This window comes from Choloepus didactylus, chromosome 8 (assembly GCF_015220235.1).
Source record: "Choloepus didactylus isolate mChoDid1 chromosome 8, mChoDid1.pri, whole genome shotgun sequence".
In the NCBI taxonomy this organism is placed as follows: Eukaryota; Metazoa; Chordata; class Mammalia; order Pilosa; family Megalonychidae; genus Choloepus; species Choloepus didactylus.
The window spans coordinates 50,303,856-50,329,683 of record NC_051314.1 but is presented as its reverse complement, the minus strand read 5'-3'; the positions used below and the strand labels follow the sequence as shown (position 1 = coordinate 50,329,683).

The 25,828-nt window shown below is 37.4% G+C and overlaps 1 protein-coding gene across 2 annotated transcripts in view; it reads left to right on the top strand.

Moving 5' to 3' along the window:
- The window catches only part of OTOGL (otogelin like), a 195,608-nt gene that overhangs the window by 83,340 nt on the left and 86,440 nt on the right, over window positions 1-25,828 (top strand). Inside the window, exon 26 of one of the 2 annotated variants that reach the window (XM_037846712.1) lies at window positions 24,890-25,024. The exons of the other annotated variant lie outside the window; for it this stretch is intronic. Coding sequence (XP_037702640.1) covers window positions 24,890-25,024 — 135 coding nt within the window. The remainder of the gene's footprint in view (window positions 1-24,889; window positions 25,025-25,828) is intronic. 2 annotated transcript variants of the gene reach the window in all.

Here is a 25,828-nt window from a genome sequence, read left to right as displayed (position 1 = left end):
ATATCTGTATGTATTAGATTATCATTCCCCATTCACTAGCTTCTGTCTACCTCTAGGTCCCTTATGTTCTACATTATAAGGCACTTATTTTACATTTTTCATGGAGTGAACGTTAGTGGTAATATACAATATCTCTCTTTTTTGTGCCTGGTTTATTTCACTCAGCATTATGTATTCAGGGTTCATCTATGTTGTCATATGTTTCATGACCTCATTCCTTCTTACTGCTGTGTAGTATTCCATGGTATGTATATACTGCATTTTGTTTATCCACTCATCTGTTGAAGGACATTTGGATTGTTTCTATTTCTTGGCAATTGGGAACAATGCTGTTATCAACATCAATGTGCAAATATCAGTTTGTGTCACTGCTTTCAGATCTTCTGGGCATATACCAAGAAGTGAAATTGCTGGATCATAGGGTAACTCAATATCTAGTTTTCTGAGGAAACACCAAACTGTCTTCCACAGTGACTGTTCCATTATACAGTCTCACCAGCAATAAATAAGAGTTCCAATTTCTCCACATCCTCTCCAGTATTTGTAGTTTCCTGTTTGTTTAATGGCAGCCATTTTTGTTGGTGTGAGATGATATCTCATTGTGGTCTTGATTTGCATCTACCTAATAGCTAGTAAAGGTGAACCTTTTTCTTCATGTGCTTTTTTAGCCATTTGTATTTCCTCTTTGGAGAAATGTCTTTTCATATCATTTGCCCATTTTATAATTGGGCTGTTCTATTGTTGAGTTGTAGGACTTCTTTATATATGCAAGTTATTAGTCTCTTGTCAGATACATGGCTTCCAAATATTTTCTCCCATTGCCTTGGCTGCCTCTTCACCTTTTTGTCACATTCCTTTGAGGTACAGAAGCTTTTAATTTTGAGGAGTCCTAATTTATCTAGTTTTTCTTTTGTTGCTTGTGCTTTGGGTGTAAGGTCTAAGAAGCGACCTCCTAATACTAGGTCTTGGTGATGTTTCCCTACATTATCTTCTAGTAGTTTTATGCTACTGCCTCATATTGAGGTCTTTGGTCCACTTTGAGTTAATTTTTGTATAGTGTGAGGTAGGTTCCTCTTTCCTTCTTTTGGGTATGGATATCCAGTTATCCCAGCCCCATTTGTTGAAGAGACTGTTCTGTCCCAGTTCAGTGGATTTGGGGTCCTTATCAAAAAATCTGTCCCCCATAGATCTGGGGTTCTATTTCCAAATTCTCAAATCAATTCCATTGATCAGTATGTCATTTTTGTGCCAATACCATGCTGTTTTGACTACTGTGGCTTTATAGTAGGCTTCAAAGTCAAGAAGAATAAGTCCTTACACTTTGTTTTTCTTTTTTAGAATGCTTTTAGCAATTCAAGGCCCCTTTCCCTTCCAAATAAATTTGATAACTAGCTTTTCCAAGTCTTCAAAGTAGGTTTTGGAATTTCGATTGGATTTGCATTGAATCTTTAGATCAGTTTGGGTAGGACTGACATCTTAATGACATTTAGCCTTCCTATCCTTGAAGACAGAATATCCTTCCATCTCTTTAGGTCCTCTTTTATTTCTTTTAGTAAAGTTATGTAATTTTCTGTGTAAAGGGCTTTTACATCCTTGGTTAAGTTTATTCCTAGGTACTTGACTTTTTTAGTTGCTATTGTGAATGGAATCTTTTTATTGAGTGTCTCTTCCATTAGGTCCTTTCTAGTGTATAAGAACATTACTGACTTCTGTGGATTAATCTTATATCCTGCAACTTTGCTGAATTTGTTTATTAGCTCAAAAGCTGTGTCATTGATTTCTCAAGGTTTTCCAAATATGAGATCATATCATCTGCAAATAATGACAGTTTTACTTCTTCCTTTCCAATTTGGATGCCTTTTCTTTCTTTGTTTTGCTGGATTGCTCTGGCTAGAACTTCCAGCACAATGTTGAATAATAGTAGAGACAGCAGGCATCCTTATCTCATTCCTGATCTTAAAGGGAAGGCTTTCAGTCTCTTACCATTAAGTACTATGCTGGCTGTGGGTTTTTCATATATGCCCTTTATCATATTGAGGAAGTTTCCTTCAGTTACTACCTTTTGAAGTATTTTTATCAAAAAAGGATGCTGAATTTTGTTGAATGCTTTTTCAGCATCTATTGAGATGATCATTTGATTTTTTCCTTTTGATTTGTTAATGTGTTGTATTACATTGATTTTCTTATGTTGATCCACCCCTTACATGCTTGGGTTGAACCCTACCCGATTGGATTCGATTTACAAGTATTTTGTTGAGAATTTTTGCATCTATATTCATTAGGGAGATTGTGCTGTAGTTTTCCTTTCTTGTAGCATCTTTATCTGTTTTTGTTATTAGAGTAATGTTGGCTTCATAAAATAAGTTATGTAGTGTTCTGTTTTCTTCAATTTTTTAAAAGAGTTTAAGTAGGAATGGTGTCAGTTCTTTTTGAAATGTTTAGTAGAATTCCCTTGTGAAACCATCTGGCCCTGGGCTTTTATTTGTAGGAAGCTTTTTGATAACTTATTGGGTCCCTTTACTTTGTTTTTTTGGGGTCTTCTATTTCTTCCCTGGTCATTCTAGGTTGTTCATGTGTTTCCAGGAAATTATCCATTTCTTCTAAATTGTGTAGTTTGTTGGTGTGCAGTTGTTTATAGTATCCTCTCATGATTTTTTAAAATATCTTCAGGAAATGCAGTAATGTCCCCCCTCTCATTTATTATTTTGTTTATTTGAGTCTTCTCTCCTTTTGATTTTGTCAGTCTAGCTAAGGGTTTTTCAATTTTGTTGATCTTCTCAAAGAACCAACTTTTGGTTTTATTTGTTCTCTCTATTGTTTTTTTATTCTCTATGACATTTATTTCTGCTTTAATCCTTGTTATTTCTTTTCTTCTACTTACTTTAGGATTAGTTTGCTGTTCATTTTCTAGCTTCTTCAGTTTTTCCATTAGTTCTTTGATTTTAGCTCTTTCTTCCTTTTTAATATGTACATTTAGAGCTATAAATTTCCCCCTCAATACCGCCTTCACTGCATCCCATAAGTTTTGATATGTTGTGTTCTCATTTTCATTTGTCTCTAGATATTTAGAAATTTCTCTTGCAATTTCTTCTTTGACCCACTAATTGTTTAGGAGTATATTGTTTAACCTCCAAATATTTCTGAATGTTCTAAACCTTTGATGGTTATTGACTTCTAATTGCATTGCATAGTGGTCAGAGAATATGTTTTGAATAATTTCAATCTTTCTAAATTTACTGAGGTTTGTTTTATGTCCCAGCATATGATCTATCCTAGAGAATGTTCCATGGGCACTAGAGAAGAATGTATATCCTGGTAATTTGGGATGTAATGCTCTATATATGTCTGTTAAGTCTAATTCATTTATCACATTGTTTAGGTTTCCAATTTCCTTATTGGTTCTCTGTCTGGTTGATCTATCTATACGAGAGAGTGGTATACTGAAGTCTCCCATTATTATTGTGGAAACATCTATTGCTTCCTTCAGTTTTGCCAATTTTGTCTCATGTACTTTGGAGCACTTTGATTGGGTTCATAAACATTTATGATTATTATTTCTTCCTGGTGAATTGTCCCCTTTATTAGTATATAGTGTCCTTCTTTGTCTCTTACAACATCCTAGCATTTAAGGTCTATTTTATCTGATATTAGTATTGCTACCTCTGCTTTCTTTTGTCTGTAGCTTGCATGGAATATTTTTTTCCATCCTTTCACTTTCAATCTCTTTGTGTTGCTGGGTCTAAGATGAGTCTCTTATAAACAGCATTTTGATAGATCATATTTTTTAATCCATTCTGCCATTCTATATCTTTTAATTGGGGAGTTTAATCAATTCACATTCAATGTTATTACTGTGAAGGCAATTCTTGAATCAACCCTCTTATCCTTTGGTTTTAATTTGTCAATCTATTTTTCTCCCTTTCTCTTTGTTTCCTTTAAGTTACCCTTACTAATACTCTTCAATTCTGTGCCCTTCTCTAGGACTCTCTCTTTCCTGTCTTTTTTTCTCAGCTGGTAGAGCTCTCTTTAGTATTTCTTGTAGAGCTGTTCTGTTGTTAACAAATTCTCTCAGCATTTGTTTGTCTGTGAAAATTTTAATCTCTCCCTCAATTTTGAAGGAGAGCTTTGTTGGATGAGAATTCTTGTCTGACAACTTTTCTCTTTCAGAAGTTTAAATATGTCATACCACTGCCTTCTCACCTCCATGGTGGTCATTGAGTAGTCACCCCTTAGTCTCATGTTGTTTCCCTTATATGTAGTGAATTGTGTCTCTCTTTCTGCTTTCAGAACTTTCTCCTTCTCTTCAGCATTTGACAGTCTGATAAGAATATGTCTTAGAGTAGTTTTATTTGGATTTATTCTATTTCAATTCATTGGGCATCTTTGGTTTGCCAATTTTGTCATTTAGAAGGATTGGGAAATTTTCCTCAACAGTGTCTTCAAATACTCTTCCCAGCCCTTTTCTCTTCTCTACACCTTCTGGAACACCAATCATTCTTAGATGTGTGTGCTTTATTTTATTCTTCATTTCTCTGAGATCCATTTAGGATTTTTCAGTTTTTTTCACCAGTTGTTCTTTGTGCTTTCACATTCCATTTTCCTGTCTTCAAGTTTGCTAATTTGCTCCTCTACCTCTTCAAATCTGCTGTTATGTGTCTCAAGAATATTTTTAATTTGATCAACAGTTTCTTTTATTTCCATAAGATCTGCTATTTTTTGTTTACTCTTGCAAATTCTTCTTTATGCTCTTCTAGGGTCTTCTTCATGTCCTTTATATCCTGAGCCATGACATTGAGGTTTGTGTGAACTTCTTGGATTAATTGCTCCATGTTTTGTGTCTCCTTTGGCTTTTTAATTTATATGTTTTTGTTATCCATATCTTCTGTTTTTTTCATGTGCTTTATAATTTTGTGTTGTTTTTGGCCTCTTGGCATTGTATATCTTACTTGTCTTCTTTTAAGATATGCAGAATTATTTGAACATTTATCTATAATTTGGCAGAGCTACAGCTTGGTTGAGTGCACTTTTCCTGATCTACCAGCAGATGGCACTCTTGGGCCACCGGTTACCCTCAAGCCAATTCTCCCCCAACTTCATCTGTGCATTGAGTGGCGGTCCAAACCAAGTGGTAGTCCAATCAGTGCACCAAATTTCTGTGTGCTCTGGGGACTGCCAGCCCTGTGCATGGTGCACATTCCCTGTGCAGTTTGGCAGGGAGTCCGCTCCAGGATGAAGTGGTCCCAGCTGTTCCCATGGTGGAGTACTCTGGGGCTGCAGATCTGTGCATCTCACCTTCTAGCTCAAATGCCCCACAGTCCCTCTCTGCCATGTGCCCTCAAGTCCCTGGAATTGGGGAAGGGCTCCTCGCACTTTGATGTGTCACCCCTGCCTCTAGGGTTTGCACATAATGGGTTTCCATGAAGGAAGACTGGACATCATCACAAGCCTGCCAAACCCCAAATTCCCTCAAGGAAGCTCTCAGCTGCGGGGCTGTGAAAGGTTGTCTCCCCAGCCAACTGCAAAGATGGCTGCCCGGGGCATGGAAAATTGCCCCCTTCTGTGCTCATCTGCCTGCTCCTACTGCCAGTCCCTGGCATGGGGATTCTTGGCTGTGGGTCTGCAAAGGGTTGTCACCTGAGTCGAGTGCTGAGGAGGGTGCCTGGGGTGTGGAAGTCTGCTCCACTCCACACTCATCCACCAGCTCCAACTACCCATTTCCAGAAGCATTCCAGGCCAAACACTCCACAGTTTTAAATGCAGTCTCTTGGCTTCTCCAAGTACACACTCACTATGGGTATAGAAGTCCCTGCCCAGCCGTGGAACTGCCATCTGGAGCACTTTCTGTCCTATATGTAGTGGTTTTTTTTTTTTTTAATTCAGTTTTATTGAAATATATTCACAAACCATACAGTCATCCATGGTATACAATCAACTGTTCACAGTATGATCATATAGTTATGCGTTCATCACCACAATCTATTTCTGAACATTTTCCTTACATCAGAAAGAATCAGAATAAGAATAAAAAATAAAAGTGAAAAGAGAATACCCAAACCATCCCCCCATCCCACCCTATTTGTCATTTAGTTTTTACTCCCATTTTTCTACTGATTTTTTTTCAATTTTTTAACTTTGTTTATCAAAAAATTAAAAACAAACAGGCAAACAACAACCAAAAAAACCCCACAACATTTCAAACAAAGCAATGGATTAAGAAAAACAAATAACCTAAAATAACTACTTTGCTTCCAATATGTTCCTACCATACCCCAAGAAAATTAAAAAACCATGTCCAAGCAGAGGAGTAAGAAAAACAAATAATCTAAAATAACTACATTGCTTCCAACATGTTCCTACCATACCCCAAGAAAATTAACAACCCTTAAGAAAACAAAGGAATAAGAGAAAAAAAAAGCCTAAAATAACTCTATTGCTTCCAACATGATCTTACTACATCCAAGAAAGTTTACAAACCATAATCATTCCTGAGCATTCCCATAACATTGAGATTACCCTCCATAGTTTATCTGTTCTTATTAGATTATCTATCCCCTCCACTAATTGGTATCTCTAGGTCCCCTACATTCTACAGTATAAAACATTGTACATTTTTCACAGAATTCACATTAGTGGTAACATACAATATCTCTCTTTTTGTGCCTGGCTTATTTTGCTCAGCATTATGTCTTTTTTTTTTTTTTTTTTTTTAAATCTTCATTTTATTGAGATATATTCATATACCATGCAGTCATACAAAACAAATCATACTTTCGATTGTTCACAGTACCATTACATAGTTGTACATTCATCACCCAAATCAATCCCTGACACCTTCATTAGCACACACAGAAGAATAACAAGAATAATAATTAGAGTGAAAAAGAGCAATTGAAGTAAAAAAGAACACTGGGTACCTTTGTCTGTTTGTTTCCTTCCCCTATTTTTCTACTCATCCATCCATAAACTAGACAAAGTGGAGTGTGGTCCTTATGGCTTTCCCAATCCCCTTGTCACCCCTCATAAGCTACATTTTTATACAACTGTCTTCAAGATTCATGGGTTCTGGGTTGTAGTTTGATAGTTTCAGGTATCCACCACCAGCTACCCCAATTCTTTAGAACCTAAAAACGGTTGTCTAAAGTGTGCGTAAGAGTGCCCACCAGAGTGACCTCTCGGCTCCTTTTGGATTCTCTCTGCCACTGAAGCTTATTTCATTTCCTTTCACATCCCCCTTTTGGTCAAGAAGATGTTCTCCGTCCCACGATGCCAGGTCTACATTCCTCCCTGGGAGTCATATTCCACGTTGCCAGGGAGATTCACTCCCCTGGGTGTCTGATCCCACGTAGGGGGGAGGGCAGTGATTTCACCTTTCAAATTGGCTTAGCCAGAGAGAGGGGGCCACATCTGAGCAACAAAGAGGCATTCAGGAGGAGGCTCTTAGGCACAACCATAGGGAGGCCTAGCCTCTCCTTTGCAGCAACCGTCTTCCCAAGGGTAAAACCTGTGGTAGAGGGCTCAACCCATCAAACCACCAGTCCCCTATGTCTGTGGTCATGTTAGCAACCATGGAGGTGGGGTAGGCGAATACTCCTGCATTCTCCACAGGCTCCTCAAGGGGGCACTGCATCTTTTTTTTTCCCTTGTTTTTTTTTTTTTTTTTTTTTAACTTTCCCTTCTTTTTTAAATCAACTGTATGAAAAAAGTTAAAAAGAAAACAAACATACAATAAAAGAACATTTTAAAGAGACCATAACAAGGGAGTAAGAAAAAGACAACTAACCTAAGATAACTGCTTAACTTCCAACATGTTCCTACTTTATCCCAAGAAAGTTACCTAATATAGCAACATTTCTGTGAACTTGCTCCTACTATATCCATCAGAAATTAACAGACCATAGTCATTCCTGGGCATCCCCAGAACCTTAAATAGCTTATCTGTTCTTCTTGGATTATTGTTCCCCCTTCCTTAATTGCTCTCTATTGCTAGTTCCCCTACATTCTACATTATAAGCCATTTGTTTTATATTTTTCAAAGTTCACATTAGTGGTAGCATATAATATTTCTCTTTTTGTGCCTGGCTTATTTCGCTTAGCATTATGTCTTCAAGTTTCATCCATGTTGTCATATGTTTCACGAGATCGTTCCTTCTTACTGCCGCGTAGTATTCCATCGTGTGTATATACCACATTTTATTTATCCACTCATCTGCTGAAGGACATTTGGGTTGTTTCCATCTTTTGGCAATTGTGAATAATGCTGCTATGAACATTGGCGTGCAGATATCTGTTCGTGTCACTGCTTTCCGATCTTCCGGGTATATACCGAGAAGTGCAATCGCTGGGTCGAATGGTAACTCTATATCTAGTTTTCTAAGGAACTGCCAGACTGACTTCCAGAGTGGCTGAACCACTATACAGTCCCACCAACAGTGAATAAGAGTTCCAATTTCTCCACATCCCCTCCAGCATTTGTAGTTTCCTGTTTGTTTAATGGCAGCCATTCTAATCGGTGTTAGATGGTATCTCATTGTGGTCTTAATTTGCATCTCTCTAATAGCTAGCGAAGCTGAACATTTTTTCATGTGTTTCTTGGCCATTTGTATTTCCTCTTCAGAGAACTGTCTTTTCATATCTTTTGCCCATTTTATAATTGGGCCGACTGTACTATTGTCATTGAGTTGTAGGATTTCTTTATATATGCAAGATATCAGTCTTTTGTCAGATACATGGTTTCCAGAAATTTTTTCCCATTGAGTTGGCTGCCTCTTTACCTTTTTGAGAAATTCCTTTGAGGTGCAGAAACTTCTAAGCTTGAGGAGTTCCCATTTATCTATTTTCTCTTTTGTTGCTTGTGCTTTGGGGGTAAAGTCTAGGAAGTGGCCGCCTAATACAAGGTCTTGAAGATGTTTTCCTACATTATCTTCTAGGAGTTTTATGGTACTTTCTTTTCTATTGAGATCTTTGGTCCATTTTGAGTTAATTTTTGTGTAGGGGGTGAGGTAGGGGTCCTCTTTCATTCTTTTGGATATGGATATCCAACTCTCCCAGCCCCATTTGTTGAAAAGACCATATGACTCAGTTCAGTGACTTTGGGGGCCTTATCAAAGATCAGTCGGCCATAGATCTGAGGGTCTATCTCCGAATTCTCAATTCGATTCCATTGATCTATATGTCTATCTTTGTGCCAGTACCATGCTGTTTTGGCAACTGTGGCTTTATAATAAGCTTCAAAGTCAGGGAGTGTAAGTCCTCCCACTTCGTTTTTCTTTTTTAGAGTGTCTTTAGCAATTCGAGGCATCTTCCCTTTCCAAATAAATTTGATAACTAGCTTTTCCAAGTCTGCAAAGTAGGTTGTTGGAATTTTGATTGGGATTGCATTGAATCTGTAGATGAGTTTGGGTAGAATTGACATCTTAATGAAATTTAGTCTTCCTATCCATGAACATGGAATATTTTTCCATCTTTTAAGGTCCCCTTCTATTTCTTTTAGTAGAGTTATGTAGTTTTATTTGTATAGGTCTTTTACAGCTTTGGTTAAGTTTATTCCTAGGTACTTGATTTTTTTAGTTGCTATTGAAAATGGTATCTTTTTCTTGAGTGTCTCTTCAGTTTGTTCATTTCTAGCATATAGAAACATTACTGACTTATGTGCATTAACCTTGTATCCCGCTACTTTGCTAAATTTGCTTATTAGCTCTAGTAGCTGTATCGTCGATTTCTCAGGGTTTTCTAGATATAAGATCATATCATCTGCAAACAATGACAGTTTTACTTCTTCGTTTCCAATTTGGATGCCTTTTATTTCTTTGTCTTGCCAGATTGCCCTGGCTAGCACTTCCAGCACAATGTTGAATAACAGTGGTGATAGCGGGCATCCTTGTCTTGTTCCTGATCTTAGAGGGAAGGCTTTCAGTCTCTCACCATTGAGTACTATGCTGGCTGTGGGTTTTTCATATATGCTCTTTATCATGTTGAGGAAGTTTCCTTCAATTCCTACCTTTTGAAGTGTTTTTATCAAAAACGGATGTTGGATTTTGTCAAATGCTTTTTCAGCATCTATTGAGATGATCAATTGATTTTTCCCTTTTGACTTGTTAATGTGTTGTAATACATTGATTGATTTTCTTATGTTGAACCATCCTTGCACGCCGGGAATAAACCCCACTTGGTCATGGTGTATGATTTTTTTAATGTCTTTGGATTCGATTTGCAAGTATTTTGTTGAGGATTTTTGCATCTATATTCATTAGGGAGATTGGCCGGTAGTTTTCCTTTTTTGTAGCATCTTTGCCTGGTTTTGGTATTAGATTGATGTTAGCTTCCTAAAATGAGTTAGGTAGTGTTCCATTTTCTTCAATGTTTTGAAAGAGTTTGAGTAAGATTGGTGTCAGTTCTTTCTGGAAAGTTTGGTAGAATTCCCCTGTGAAGCCATCTGGCCCTGGGCATTTATTTGTGGGAAGATTTTTGATGACTGATTGGATCTCTTTGCTTGTGATGGGTTGGTTGAGGTCTTCTATTTCTTCTCTGGTCAGTCTAGGTTGTTCATATGTTTCCAGGAAATTGTCCATTTCCTCTACATTATCCAGTTTGTTGCCATACAGTTGTTCATAGTATCCTCTTATAATTTTTTTAATTTCTTCAGGATCTGCAGTTATGTCACCTTTTTCATTCATTGTTTTGTTTATATGGGTCTTCTCTCTTTTCGATTTTGTCAGCCTAGCTAGGGGCTTGTCAATCTTGTTGATCTTCTCAAAGAACCAACTTTTGGTGATATTTATCCTCTCTATTGTTTTTTTGTCCTCTATGTCATTTATTTCTGCTTTAATCTTTGTTATTTCTTTTCTTCTACTGGGTTTAGGATTGGTTTGCTGTTCATTTTCTAGCTTCTTCAGTTGATCCATTAGTTCTTTGATTTTGGCTCTTTCTTCCTTTTTAATATATGCGTTTAGTGCTATAAATTTCCCCCTTAGCACAGCTTTTGCTGCATCCCATAGGTTTTGGTATGTTGTGTTCTCATTTTCATTCGTCTCTATATATTTAGCAATTTCTCTTGCTATTTCTTCTTTAACCCACTGATTGTTTAGGAGTGTGTTGTTTAACCTCCAGGTATTTGTGAATTTTCTAAGTCTCTGATGGTTATTGACTTCTAATTGTATTCCATTGTGGTCAGAGAATGTGCTTTGAATAATTTCAATCTTTTTAAATTTATTGAGGCTTGTTTTATGTCCCAGCATATGATGTATTCTGGAGAAAGTTCCATGAGCACTAGAAAAGTATGTGTATCGTGGTGATTTGGGATGTAATGTCCTGTATATGTCTGTTAAATCTAATTCATTTATCAGATTGTTTAGGTTTTCAATTTCCTTATTGGTCTTCTGCCTGGTTGATCTATCTATAGTAGAGAGTGATGTGTTGAAGTCTCCCACAATTATTGTGGAAACATCAATTGCTTCCTTTAGTTTTGCCAGTGTTTCTCTCATGTATTTTGTGGCACCTTGGTTGGGTGCATAGACATTTACAATTGTTATTTCTTCTTGCTGAATTGCCCCTTTTATTAGTACGTAGTGGCCTTCTTTGTCTCTCAAAACATCCCTGCATTTAAAGTCTATTTTATCTGAGATTAATATTGCTACACCTGCTTTCTTTTGGCTGTAGCTTGCATGAAATATTTTTTTCCATCCTTTCACTTTCAGTTTCTTTGTGTCCCTGTGTCTAAGATGAGTCTCTTGTATGCAACATATTGATGGTTCATTTTTTTTGATCCATTCTGCGAATCTATATCTTTTAATTGGGGAGTTTAATCCATTTACATTCAACGTTATAACCGTGAAGGCATTTCTTGAATCGGCCATCTTATCCTTTGGTTTATGTTTGTCATATTTTTCCCCTCTGTCTATTAATATCCTTTATTGTACCCACACCGAATCTCTTTAGTACTGAACCTTTCTCCAAGTCTCTCTGTCCTTTCTTTGTTTCTCTGTCTGTAGGGCTCCCTTGAGTATCTCCAGTAGGGCAGGTGTCTTGTTAGCAAATTCTCTCAGCATTTGTTTGTCTGTGAAAAATTTAAGCTCTCCCTCAAATTTGAAGGAGAGCTTTGCTGGATAAAGTATTCTTGGCTGGAAATTTTTCTCACTCAGAATTTTAAATATATCGTGCCACTGCCTTCTTGCCTCCATGGTGGCTGCTGAGTAGTCACTACTTAGTCTTATGCTGTTTCCTTTGTATGTGGTGAATTGCTTTTCTCTTGCTGCTTTCAGAACTTGCTCCTTCTCTTCTGTGTTTGACAGTGTGATCAGTACATGTCTCGGAGTGGGTTTATTTGGATTTATTCTATTTGGAGTTCGCTGAGCATTTATGATTTGTGTATTTATGTTGTTTAGAAGATTTGGGAAGTTTTCCCCAACAATTTCTTTGAATACTCTTCCTAGACCTTTACCCTTTTCTTCCCCTTCTGGGACTCCAATGAGTCTTATATTTGGACATTTCATATTATCTATCATATCCCTGAGGTCCATTTCGATTTTTTCAATTTTTTTCCCCATTCTTTCTTTTATGCTTTCATTTTCCATTCTGTCATCTTCGAGGTCACTGATTCGTTGTTCAACTTCCTCTAGTCTTGTAGTAAGAGTGTCCAGAATCTTTTTAATTTGGTCAACAGTTTCTTTAATTTCCATAAGATCATCCATTTTTTCATTTAGTCTTGCAATGTCTTCTTTATGCTCTTCTAGGGTCTTCTTGATTTCCTTTATCTCCCGTACTATGGTCTCATTGTTCATCTTTAGTTCTTTTAGTAGCTGCTCTAGGTGCTGTGTCTCTTCTGGTCTTTTGATTTGGGTGCTTGGGCTTGGGTTATCCATATCGTCTGGTTTTTTCATATGCTTTATAATTTTCTGTTGTTTTTGGCCTCGTGGCATTTGCTGAACTTGATAGGGTTCTTTTAGGATTTGTAGACCAATTGAAGTCCTTATCTCTAATTTATCAGATCTACAGCTTCATGGAGTACACTTTCTCTAACTAACCAGCAGGTGGCGTCCACGAGCCACCTGTTCTCCACAAGCCAGTTTTCCCCTGCTTAGCCTTTTTGGTGAGTGGGGGAGTGAGTCTTGTGGGGCCCAATTGGTGTACCAAGCTTGCGTGTGTAGTTGGTGTTGCCTGCCCTGTATATGGGGCGTGTTTCTGGGCAGTCAGGGAGGGGGGGTGGCTCTAACAATCAAATCTCCCTGGTGATCCTAGAGTTTTAAAGCTGCTGCAATAGTCTAATCCTTCAGTTCAGTCCTGCCACAGTTTGTCTCTGCCACTGACCCACAAGTCCTTGGTATTGGCGTATGGCTCCTGAGACTTGCAAGTGGGCCCCTCTTCCAGGCCGTGCACCCCGGGTCCTCTGTTGAGGGATGACTGTGCTATGTCACAGGTGAGTGCCGTCCCCCCAGGGCAGTTCTGGGCTTCTGGGCTGTGTAGGGAGGCTCCCAGTCTGCTCAAATGATGGCTGAATGGGGCTTTGTTAATTCACACTGCTCTACCTTCCCAACTCTGGGACAATCAGCTGAGGTTGCAGGGAAGGCTAATGTCCACGCCCAGTTTTGTGGTGTGTGCCTGTTATTTGAAGCACTTCCGTCACACTGGGTTGTCTGGGGCAGTTCTGGGCTATGGGGCTGGCGATGGGCAGGAGTGTTTCCTGTCCACCAGGATGATGGCTGTGAGTGGACACCTCCCTTTTCTTGGGAAGTTGTGGTGTTTAGTGAATTTTCTCAGCCACTGGATTATTGCGTTTTGTCTCAGAGCTCTCCTAGTTCTGCTCTTGACTTGACCTGCCCAAATAGCAAGTCTTTGAAGCTTTCTGTATTGGGCTTCTTAAAGTAATTGTTTTAGAAAAAGAAAAAAGGATTAAAAACAAAACAAAACAAAAAAACAAAAAAAAAGAAAAAAAAACGGGCCCTCCTCAGAGATCTAATGGGTTATTGAAATGCTAAGAGACAAAGCAACCAGGGCCATTAAGGAAAGGTCCACAGGGCAGAGAGATCAGCTTTTCTTCGGGATTTGCATATGCGCCTCAGGGCCCTTCCCCTTTCTATGTTCACCAGAACTCCAAAAATCCTCCGCTTTTATTTTGGAGTTTTTCGTGTTGTTTTTTTTCTATGCCTGTCTCCTCTCTGCTGGGCTGGCTGCTTTCAGATTCTCTGGTGTCTGGTCTCAGTCTATCTATGGTTGGAGTTTGAATCAGTAGAATGAGTTTCCGATAAGGGCTGCCATTGCAGTTCTCCCTTCTCCTTCCCGGAGCTGACAGCCCCTCCTCCCACGGGACTGAGCCTGGCAGGGAGGGGCGCGGGTCCCCTGGCCGCAAAAACTTACAGATTTTGCTGATCTCAGCAGTTCCACGTTTTCATGAGTGTTGTATGAAGTATGCCCAAAGTCAGATTTCTCTGTGGTGTCCAGTCCACGCAGTTCCTGGCTTTCTACCTACTTTCCTGGAGGAGTAACTAAAACATACAGCTCACCAGTCTGCCATCTTGCCCCGCCTCTGTAGTGTTTTTCATGGAGGAGAATTTTGCTCTGTCTCTCCTAATCTGCCATTTTCCTGGAACTCCCAACCTTAGGTTTTGTTGTTTTTTTTTTTTTTTTTTCTATTTTGTTTATCTATAATCTTTGTTATTTCCTTCCTTCTGCTTGCTTTGGGTTTAGTTTACTCTTCTTTTTCTAGTTCTTCCAGTTCAGTAGTTTTTCATGTATTTTGGGGCTCTGCTATTAGACAAATATATATATTTATAATTGCTACATCTACCTGTTGAATTGTTCCCTTTATCAGTATTAAGGGCCATCTTTGTGCCTCAAAACTGTTTTTGACTTAAAGTTTATTTTATCTGATACTAGTATAGCTAGCACAGCTCTCTTTTGGTAACTACTTTCATGGTATATATTTTTTCCATTCTTTCACCCTCAACTTATTTGCGTTTTTGAATTTAAGGTGAGTGTTTTGCTGACAGCATACAGTAGGATCATACTTTTTTTTTTTTACTTTTTTAAAATGTAGTTTTATTGAGAGAGATTCACATACCATACAGACCATCTGAAGTATGCAATCACTGTCTCACAATATCATTGTTAGGTTGGAGTTGTTCAGGAATCCACACAACGCAGCGAGTCAAAGTTTAAGTATAAAGTTTAAGATTTATTAGAGGAAGAAAGCAAGTGGGAGCCAGCAAAAAGAAAGAAAATGACTCCAGGCTCCCAGCTGGGAGCCGCATTTTTTAACAAACAAAGGAACCCGCATTGGGAAAAGTGCCTGCTGTGGTGTTCTGTCCCTTGACTGGGTAAGTTTTGGGCTGATTGGTTGCTAGGGTTCTGAGACAGTGTTCTTTTTAGGAAAGCAGCTGCGTTATCTAACTAGGGAGAGCAGGCCTTTTTGGTTGTTCATCTTATGCACATATCTGACTTTGCCTTACCCGCCTTTGAGGTGCCACTGTGGCTGGAACAGCCTTGAACAGCCTTCATTCTTCAGTTCATGGGGCACCTGTTTTCTGTGAGATAAGCTGCAGGGCCCCTGGGCCAGAAACTCCTTCTACATGTTAGTTTCTTCTTCTGGGATCTAACAATCGTCACATAGTTGTGCATACACCCCTATGATCAATTTTAGAAGATTTTCGTTACTCCAGAAAATAAATAAAAATAAAAATGAAAACCCAAATCCTCCCATACCTCTTATCCTCCCCTATTATTGACCCCTAGTATTGGTGTAGTACATTTGTTACTGTTGATGAAAGAATATTAAGATACTACTGTTAACTATAGTCCAGAGTTTGCATTAGGTATATTTTTTACCACATACCCCTCTATTATTAACTTGTTTTAATAGTGTCATACATTTGTTCTAGTTCATGAAAGAACTTTTTAATATTTGTACAGTTAATCACAGACATTGTCTACCACAAGATTCACTGTATTATGTATTCCTATGTTTTAACCTCCAACTTTCCTTCTGGTGACATACATGACTCTAAACTTCCCCTTTCCACCACATTCACACACCATTCAGTACTGTTAATTATTCTCGGAGTAATATGCTACCATCACCTCTATTCATTTCCAAACATTTAAGTTCAACCTAGTTAACCATTTTTCACATATTAAGCAACCACTCCCCATTCTTTAGCTTCATTCTATATCCTGGTAACCTATATTCTATATTTTGTGCCTATGAGTTTATGTATTATAATTAATTCATATTAGTGAGATCACAAAATATTTGTCCTTTTCTGTTAACTTAAGATAATGTCCTCAAGATTCATCCATGCTGTTGCGTGCTTCAGGACTTCATTCCTTTTTACTGATGAATAATATTCCGTTGCATGTATATACTACATTTTGTTTATCCATTCGTCTATTTTTGGACACTTGGGTTATTTCCTTCTTTTGGCAATTGTGAATAATGCCTCTATGAGCATCAGTGTGCAAATTTCTGTTCATGTCCTGTTCCAATTTGCTAATGCTACCTTTTCATGAAACACCAGAAATGGATTGGCTTTTATAAAAGGGGGTTTATTTGGTTACACAGTTATGGTCTTAAGGCCATAAAATGTCCAAGGTAATGCATCAAGAATCGGGCACTTTCACTGGAGGATGGCCAGTGGTGTCCGGAAAACCTCTGTTAGCTGGGAAGGCGTGTGGCTGGCATCTGCTCCAAGTTCTGATTTCAAAATGGTTTTCTCCCAGGAGTTCCTCTCTAGGCCGCTGTTCCTCTTCAAAATGTCACTCCCAGTTGCTCTTGGGGCATTTGTCCTCTTTTTGCTTCTCCAGAAAAAAAGTATGCTTTCAACAGCATCTTCAAACTGTCTCTCATCTGCAGCTCCTCTCTCAGCTCCTGTGCATTCTTCAAAGTGTCCCACTTGGCTGTAGTAAGCTCGTTCCTTTTGTCTGAGCTTTTATAGGGCTCCAGTGAACTAATCAAGGCCCATGCTGAATGGGCGGGGCCATGCCTCCATGGAAATTATCTAATCAGAGTTATCACCTACAGTTGGGTGGGTCACATCTCCATGGAAACACTCAATCAAAGAATTACAATCTAATTAACACTAATAGTCTGCCCACACAAGATTGCATCAAAGATAATGGTGTTTTGGGGGACATAATACATTCAAACTGGCACATGTCCCTACTTTCAGATCTTCTGGGTATATCCCAAATAGTGGGATTGCTGAGTTGTAAGGCAACTCTATACTTAGCTTCCTGAGGAACAGCCAAACCGTCCTCCACAGTGGTTGTGGAGGCTACATTTCCACCAGCTGTGAATAAGTGTTCCAATTTCTCTACATCCTCTCCAACACTTGTAGTTTCCTGTTTAATAGTGGCCATTCTAGTAGGTGTGAAATGATATCTCATTGTAATTTTGATTTGCATTTCCCTAATGAGCATCTTTTCATGTGCTTTTAGCCATCTGTATTTCCTTTTTTGGAAAAATGTCTATTCATGCCTTTTGCCCACTTTTTAATTGGGCTATTTGTCATTTTATGTTGAGTTGTAGGATTTCTTTATATATTCTGGATATCAAACCATTATTAGTTATGTGGCTTCCAAATATTTTCTCCCATTGAGTTGGTTGCCTTTTCACCCTTTTGACAAAGTCCTTTAAAGCATGGGAGTATTTGATTATGTGGAGCTCCCATTTACCTATTTTCTCTTTTGTTGCTTGTGCTTTGGACATAAAGTCTAAGAAACCATTGCCTATCACTGAATCTTGAAGATGTTTCCCTACATTTTCTTCTAGGAGTTTTATGTTACTGGTTCTTATGTTTAGGTCTTTGGTCCATTTTGAGTTAATTTTTGTATAGGGTGTGAGATATGGGTACTCTTTCATTACTTTGGTTATGAATATCCAATTCTCCCAACACCATTTATTGAAGAGACTTTTCTGTCCCAGTAGAGTGGACTTTGGAGACTTGTCAAAAATCAGTTGACCACATAGATCTGAGGGTCTATTTCTGAACCCTCAATTCAATTCCGTTGATCGATATGTCTATGTTTATGCCAGTACCATGCTGTTTTGACCAGTGTGTCTTTATAATAAGCTTTAAATTCAGGAAGCATGAGACCTCCAACTTCATTCTTCTTTTTCATGATGTTTTGGCTATGTGAGGTCCCTTACCCTTCCAAATAAAATTGATAATTAGCTTTTTCATTTCTGCAAAGTTGGCTGTTAGAATTTTGATTGGTATTGCATTGAATCTTTAGATCAATTTGGGTAGAATTGACATCTTAATGTCATTTATCCTTCCAATACATGAACATGGAATGTCTTTGAATTTATTTAGGTCTCCTTTGATTTCTTTTAGCAATGTTTTGTGTACAAGCCCTTTACATCCTTGGTTAAGTTTATTCCTAGATATTTGATTCTTTTAGTTGCTATTGTAAATGGAAGTTTTTTCTTGATTACATCTTCGGATAGCCCGTTACTAGTGAATAGAAACACATTGATTTTTGGATGTTGATCTTGTACCCTGCCACTTTGCTGAACTCATTTGTTAGCTCAATTACCTTTGTTATTATTTTTTTTTTTTTGAGATTTTCTAAATACAGGATCATGTCATCTGCAAATAGTGACAGTTTTACTTCTTCTTTCCAATTTGGATCCCTTTTATTTCTTTTTCTTGCCTATTAGCTCTAGCTAGAACTTCTATTACAATGTTGAATAGCAGTGGACATCCCTGTCTTTTTCCCAGCATTAGAGAGAAAGCTTTCAGTCTCTAAGCATTGAGTATGATTGAGTATGATGTTAGCTGTGGGTTTTTCATATATGCCCTTTATCATGTTGAGGAAATTTCCTTCAATTCCTACATTTTGAAGTGCATTTTTTTTTTTTTATCATGAAAGGATGCTTAATTTTGTCAAATACCTTTTCTGTGTCAATCAAGATGATCATGTGGTTTTTCCCTTTTCATTTGTTAATGTGATGTATCACATTAATTAAATTTCTTGTTTTGAACCACCCTTGCATACCTAGAAAAAAACCCACTAGGTCATGGCGTATAAATTTTTTTTTGTATAATTCTTTTAACATGCTGTTGTATTCAATTTGCAAGTATTTTGTTTAGGACTTTCGTCTAAACTTTTCTTGTAGTATCTTTATCTGGCTTTGGTATTAGGGGGATGGTAGCTTTATGGAATGAGTTAGGTAGTGTATCCTCATCAAATTTTTGGAAGCATTTGAGCAGGAATGGTATTAATTCTTCTTGGAATGCATGGTAAAATTTGCCTGTGAAGCTATCTGGTCCTGGGCTTTTTTTGTTTATAGGTTTCTGCTGACTGATTCAGTCTCTTTACCTGTGATTGGTTTATTGAGGACTTCTATTTTTCTTTGAGGCAGTGTACGTTGTTCGTTTGTTTGCAGGAAGTTGTCTATTTCATCTAAGTTGTCTAGTTTGTTGGCATACAGTTGTTCATAGTAACTTCTTACAATCTTTTTTATTTATTTAGGGTCCATGGTAAAGGGTCATGCATTTTTATCCATTCTGCCAGTCTCTGCCTTTTCACTGGGGAGTTTAATCCTTTTACATTTAAACTCACTACTAATAATACAGAACTTGCTTCTGCCATTTTGCCATTTAGCCTTTGTAAGTCTTACACATATTCTGTCCCTCACTTCCGTTAAGGCCTTCTTTTACATTTATTTGATTTTCTGTTTGTACCATACTGAGTGCCTTCGCATTTCTGTCTGGATATATTTTTCGTCTATTTTCCTTTTGGTTACCAAGAGGTTAAAATTTAACATCCTAAATACATAAACATCATATTTGGTTTGATACCAACTTAACTTCATTAGCATGCACATATACTTTTCCTATATCCCTCTGGCATCCCACCTTTTTTTTTTTTTTTTAACTTACCACATATATCTTTCTATGTTATATATCCAAAAACAGATTTACCTTTACTTTTTATGAATTTGCCTTTTAGCACCTGTAGGGAGTAAGAAGTGGGGTTACATACCAAACAATACATTACAATAACACTGACATTTATAATTACCCAAATGATTACCTTTACTGCAGTTCTTTATTTCTTTATATCACTTTCAACCACTGTCTAGTGTCCTTTCCTTTCAGTCTGAAGAGCTCCCTTTAGCACTGCTTGTAAGGTAGGCCTAATGGTGACCTACCTTCAGCCTCTGTTTATCTGAGAATGTCTCAGTCTTTCCCTCATTTCTGAAATAAAGTCTCACTGGATAGGAAATTCTTGGCTGACAGTTGTTTTCTTTCAGCACTTGAAGTATTTCAGCCCACTGCTTTCTTGTCTTCATGGTTTCTGATCAGAAATTCGCACTCAATCTAATTGGGACTCCCTTGTATGTAACACATTGCTTTTCTCTTGCAGCTTTCAGAACTCTCTCCTTGTCCTTTGCATTCTTTAGTGTCATCAGTATATGACGGGGTGTCTTTTTCTTCACGTTTATCCTGTTTTGTGTCTAGGCTTCTTGGATGTGCATACTCAATGCCTTTTTCAATGCTTGGGAAGTTCCCTATCATTAATTCTTTGAATATTCCTGCTGCCGCATTCTCTCTTTCTTCTCCTTCTGGGACTCACATAATCAGATATTGGTGTGCTTGATGGTGTCCCAGAGTTGTCTGAGGCTTTTATTGCTCTTAATAATTCTTTGTTCTTTCTGCTCTTCACCCTAACTCATTTCAAGTGTCCTGTCCTCATGTTCTCTGACTCTCTCTTCTGCCAGCTCTAATCTGCTCTTAAAATGCTCCTGGGAATTTTTCATTTCAGTTATTGTGGGCTTCAACTCCAGTCGTTCTGTTTGGCTTCTTAAAATTTCTATGTCTTTACTAAGACTCTCATATTACTCATTCATTGTTTTCCTGATATCCTTTAGCTATTTCTCTGTATATTCATTAATCTCCTTGTGCATTTTAAAGACCGTTTTTTGAAAGGCTTTGTTCAGTATGTCCACATTCATGTCTTCTTCAATGGTCATTTTCTGGATTTTTTTCCCTCTTTCTTTGGATGAGACATCATTTTCTGTTTCTTTCTCTTTGTACTCTTTTGTTGCACACTGTACAGTGTAATACTTAAAAATAACTCTAGAATGTATTCCCTGAGGTGCCTGTTCCTTGATTTTGTAAGCAGCTGCTAATGAGACAGAACCTATCTTGTACTTCAGCCCTCCTATCAGGAACGTCTGCCCAAGGCGAATGCAGCATGTAGGGATTTTCCTGACTTTCTGGACCTCTGTCTTGTCTGGAGCTTTTGCCTGTTTGTTGATTTGGAGTGTTTACAGGAGTTTTGTTGTCCCCTCTGTTTCCCTTGGGATAGACTTCCTTCTCCTGGGTGCTTGAAGTTGGCAGGCTTTTGCCCAAACTGTCCACCTCTATAGTTTTCTACACTCTTTTCATTGTTTTAAGCTGCTTTTTCCCAGAGGGCAAATTCTGGGAGCAGAGGGTGGGGTAGGGGACATGCTGGAGATGACTTTCCCGTCTATCTTTCCCTGCCAAAGCAGAGCCAGGGACTCACAAAGCGGGTGCAGACCCACTCGAAAGTGTCCCTCTGAAGGGATCAGGATGGGCACCAAGAGCTTCTCCAACAGCTCCCCAAAGCTGAGCTTTCCTGGCCTCCCCCAGCAGCCCTTCAACCAACTGTCCCCTCCATCCCTGAGGAAGTGCAGTGTCTTTAAGTCTCCACCCCTGGCACAGTCCCTGTCTGGGGAAGGTTGAAACAATGGCTGCTGCTGCCTTCATAAGGGCATGTTCAAACAATTGCCATCAGAGCAAGCCCCCAGTGATCCTGGTCACTTTCAAAAGCCATGATCAGTGATCAGCTGTTCCCAATCCTGTTCTTGGGAAATAGAATTTTTATGTCCATTTCTGTCACCAGGGAGCTAGCCAGCAGGTGGAACCCTCGCAGTCCTGCCACGAGAGTTGGGGTTGGGCACTGGTGGGTGCCAGTTGCTGCACTCCGAGAGAGCAATCTACTGTTCTTTACTGTAATTTAGAGCCTCCTGCTCTTCCCTGGATACTGTACAGTGTTCTTCTGGCCTCCAGAGCTTCAAAATAGTTGTTTCAGATAGTTCTTACCTGTTTAATAGTTACTTTGGTGGAAGGACTCCGTGCTGGAGCTCCCTACTCCACTATCTTCACATAATTCTCCCCAGATTCTGCATTTTAAACAAGCTAACAGGTAATACTGCTTCTCTCTATCCACATATTACACTTTGAGAAGGAAGGCTGTAGAATATTTCTCCTGCATAAATAAAACCTGATTTTAATTATTTTGAAATTCTTCCATGCTTTTAAATAGTTAACTTTAAGTAGCATTCAGATAAATGAAGTTCTTTGACAATAACATGTCAAACATGATAAAATTTAGTTCCTATTGGATATATCATTGATGTTAAAGGCACTTCTTTTTATGATATCATTTTAAGTAAATGATAAAAATATAAATATAACAACTTTATATTCCATTTTCTGCTATGGAGAAAACAAATTCTCTTAAAGTGCTTACTGAAAGACTTTAAAACATTTTGAATGTATCATCATTTCTGCAAACATTTTCCAATGTGTGACAAAGATCCTTGCTCATGCATTATTATTTCACTCATTTAATAAATAATTTTTAGGGATTATTGAAAAGAAACTATAGTAATAAAGACATGCTTACAGTATATACTTTATGACATTTCTCTAATAAAATTCTAAAGTTTTGAGGGCAGGTACCATACCTTATACTTTTTTTTTTCTTTCCCAGCTCAGGTTGTAAATGTTGAGCATGAGGTGAACTCTTACTTGATTAGTGTTCTCTGCTTGACTTTTCTTAACCCCTTGTTTACCTTTGCAACATAAAATACATAGTATTTACCATCTTGATAGTTACCCTTAAAAGGGGCTGGAAATTATGACAGGTGCTGAAGCTGATATGCTGATATGTTTAATACAATAATATACTAACATGAGAGATACTGGCAGTTTATGTTTTGGGTTCATTTGGGAGAATGTTCTCCATCAGTAGTTTTCAGTACTTGAGGAACCCAAGTGTCACATTGACGTTGACCTTTTTCTTCTAGCTTTGTGATAATTACTTACTATGTTGCTTAGCAACTCTGTGGCATTTTCTCCAAACCTAATATTAATTTGAAATACATTAGAAATGGAAATTGTAGAGACGTGACTCTAAAGAATTGCTATTGTTTCAAGTTACTGTCCACATAATGTAATATTATTAGACAGACCATACAATATAGAATATTTCTTGTCATTTATGATTTAATACAAAGAATAAGGCTAATGAGTCACTTTAAGTTAGTAGTAATAGAAATGTAATGCTAATACAAAGCTTTTCAACCAGCTTTTTGCATCCCTTCATCTAAATAAATCTTCCCAGGAGGAAAAGCAAAACAAAGCCCTGAATTACATTTTGTTCTTTTTCTTCTTTGAAAATCATTCATTAAGGCAGAAAAGTGTAGCATTATTTTTTGTAGTACAATGCAGTCATCATCTTAATGACCCTTATTATTTTCCCTTTCAACATTTAGGAAATACTTTGCAAGGGATTGTTTGAGAAGAAACAAAAGCTCCTAGTTTCTGTGAGAGAAAAATGGATCACAGAAGAACACATTAATTATTCCATCCATACCATTCATTGAAAACCTATCCAGTAGACACTATGTTATAGAAATTAATAAGACAGGAAGAATTTGGCCAAAGAAATACATTGTGCAAGTGTTCATTTTGCTGGTGATGTGAAAAACTAAGTGTGGAGAATTTATATCAAGACCTACAAGATTCCCAAACATTTAATGGCATTCATCATACTTTTGATGAAACTCCCACCAGCCTTTGTTAGAGGAAGAATACTTAGAATGGAAGGACTCTAAGTTTTGAGGAAATATGGACCACTTTGAGAATTTGTTGAGCACCATTGGCTTGCTCCCTAGAAAAATGTATGTACTCATGAACAACATTGTGCAATGAACTTCCAGGGTCTGCAGAACCACAGAATCCTAACCATAAAACTAGAATACAAGTTAGAAACCACCATCCTAGATAATGTACTCTTAATGGATGGAGTGGTGAGTGAATGAAGAAAATGGAGCTAATTAGAGGCGAGGGTGTTGGATTTAGAATATATGAGGCTAAATATAATCTCTGAAACTAAGGATTCACTGTAATCTAAAATTGATTTTTCTGCTCAACTAACACTAAACCCTCTTAATTTCTTTACATGTGGTATTAAAAAAATAAGAAATAAGAGTTTTAAACTCTGTCTCTCCTTCTTTAGAGAAATGTCCTTGGATATTCAATTAATCCCTCTTACTTTCTGTTTCCTTATCTGTAAAATGACGATAATACTTAATTCCAGAATTATGATGAGGATTAAATAAGATAATATATATAAAGTTCAAAGCAAGTTTTCAAATTATATGTATTATATGTAAGGTATTATTAATATAAATTTAATTTTTGCATTTATTTGAATTTTCACTTGCAAGCCAATTATTCATGTAGATAAATCCTTAAAATAAAACAAAAGGCATGATGTATATAGTGAGAATATATATGTTAAAATTCCCCTAATAGGCATATTGTCTTTTTAGGTATTTATTGACAAAAGAAAGTTTTAAAGGTTAATAAATTTGAGCTATGTTAATACAATGGAACAAAGTTTTTTTAGAACAAATTTTTGACAGAATAAATTACAGGTAAGTATTAAAGATTGCACTATGTTGGTATATTTCTAGAAAATTCTTCACATTATTATATATATGTAATTTATATCTTAGAGGTAAGCTGTACTTCAATTTTAATGCAATCTATTATAAATCTTGGTCTTACGATATTTTAAGGAAAATAAGTAAAAATTATCTATAGCATTTATTAATCAAATATTTTTGTCATTTCAGAGTGCAGATGATTCAGATATATCCATCATTGCCCAGAACAAGAAATGCTTTGACAATGATATTGTTTGTTCTAAGACTGTTTTGATTTCAGTTGGAGATACTGAAATTTACCTGAATGATACTCCTTACAAACAGGTTAGTGAATTCTTTGTTTTAGAGTAATTTTAACTTGTTCTAAGGATACTGAAAATAAAATAGAAACAATTCAAGATAGTTTTTTCTGATTATATGATCCACATTTATTTTCTTTGCCATTTTGTGTGGCTTCAGAAAATCATACTTGATGCCTCTTTTGTTTAAACCCCACTTCTCCATTTTTTCCAATTGTTTCTTTTTTCCTTTGTTCTTATGCTCACCATTCTGGCTCTAGCAAATGCCACTTCTTACCTGGATTACCTCGACAGTCTAAAATCTGAATTCCCTTCTTCTAGTCTTAGTTCCTCCTCTCTTATCCATCCTGTGACCCTGCAGCCTGAGTGGTTTTTCTAAAATGGAAATATAATCTCCTGTCACTGTGGTTCTTCAAGTTTCAAGTCTTTGTTCCAGAAGTAGCAGCTTTTATCATTTTTTCAAATGCTGAATGTTCTATCACCTGTGGTCCTTCATGAATGTCTTTGCTTCCACCTGGATCTATTTTTCCATTTTACTGATTCTTTGGTGATAGGTCTCATCCCACTTTCTACAAGGAGCTCCTTCTTGTGCCTTACAGCACACTGTTGTAACACGAACCACTCCTTAGTGCAATTACTTATTCAGTTGTCTGTCTTCGGTCATAATTGTCTGAGTTCAGTCATAATTGAGACCACTGTCCCCCCTTTTCACTTGTGTATCCTTGGGAGCTCTTTTAGTTTCCTAGGTGCCAAATCAAATACCGTGCAATTGGTTGGATTAAATGATGGACATTTATTGGCTCATGTTTTTGAAGCTAGGAGATGTCTA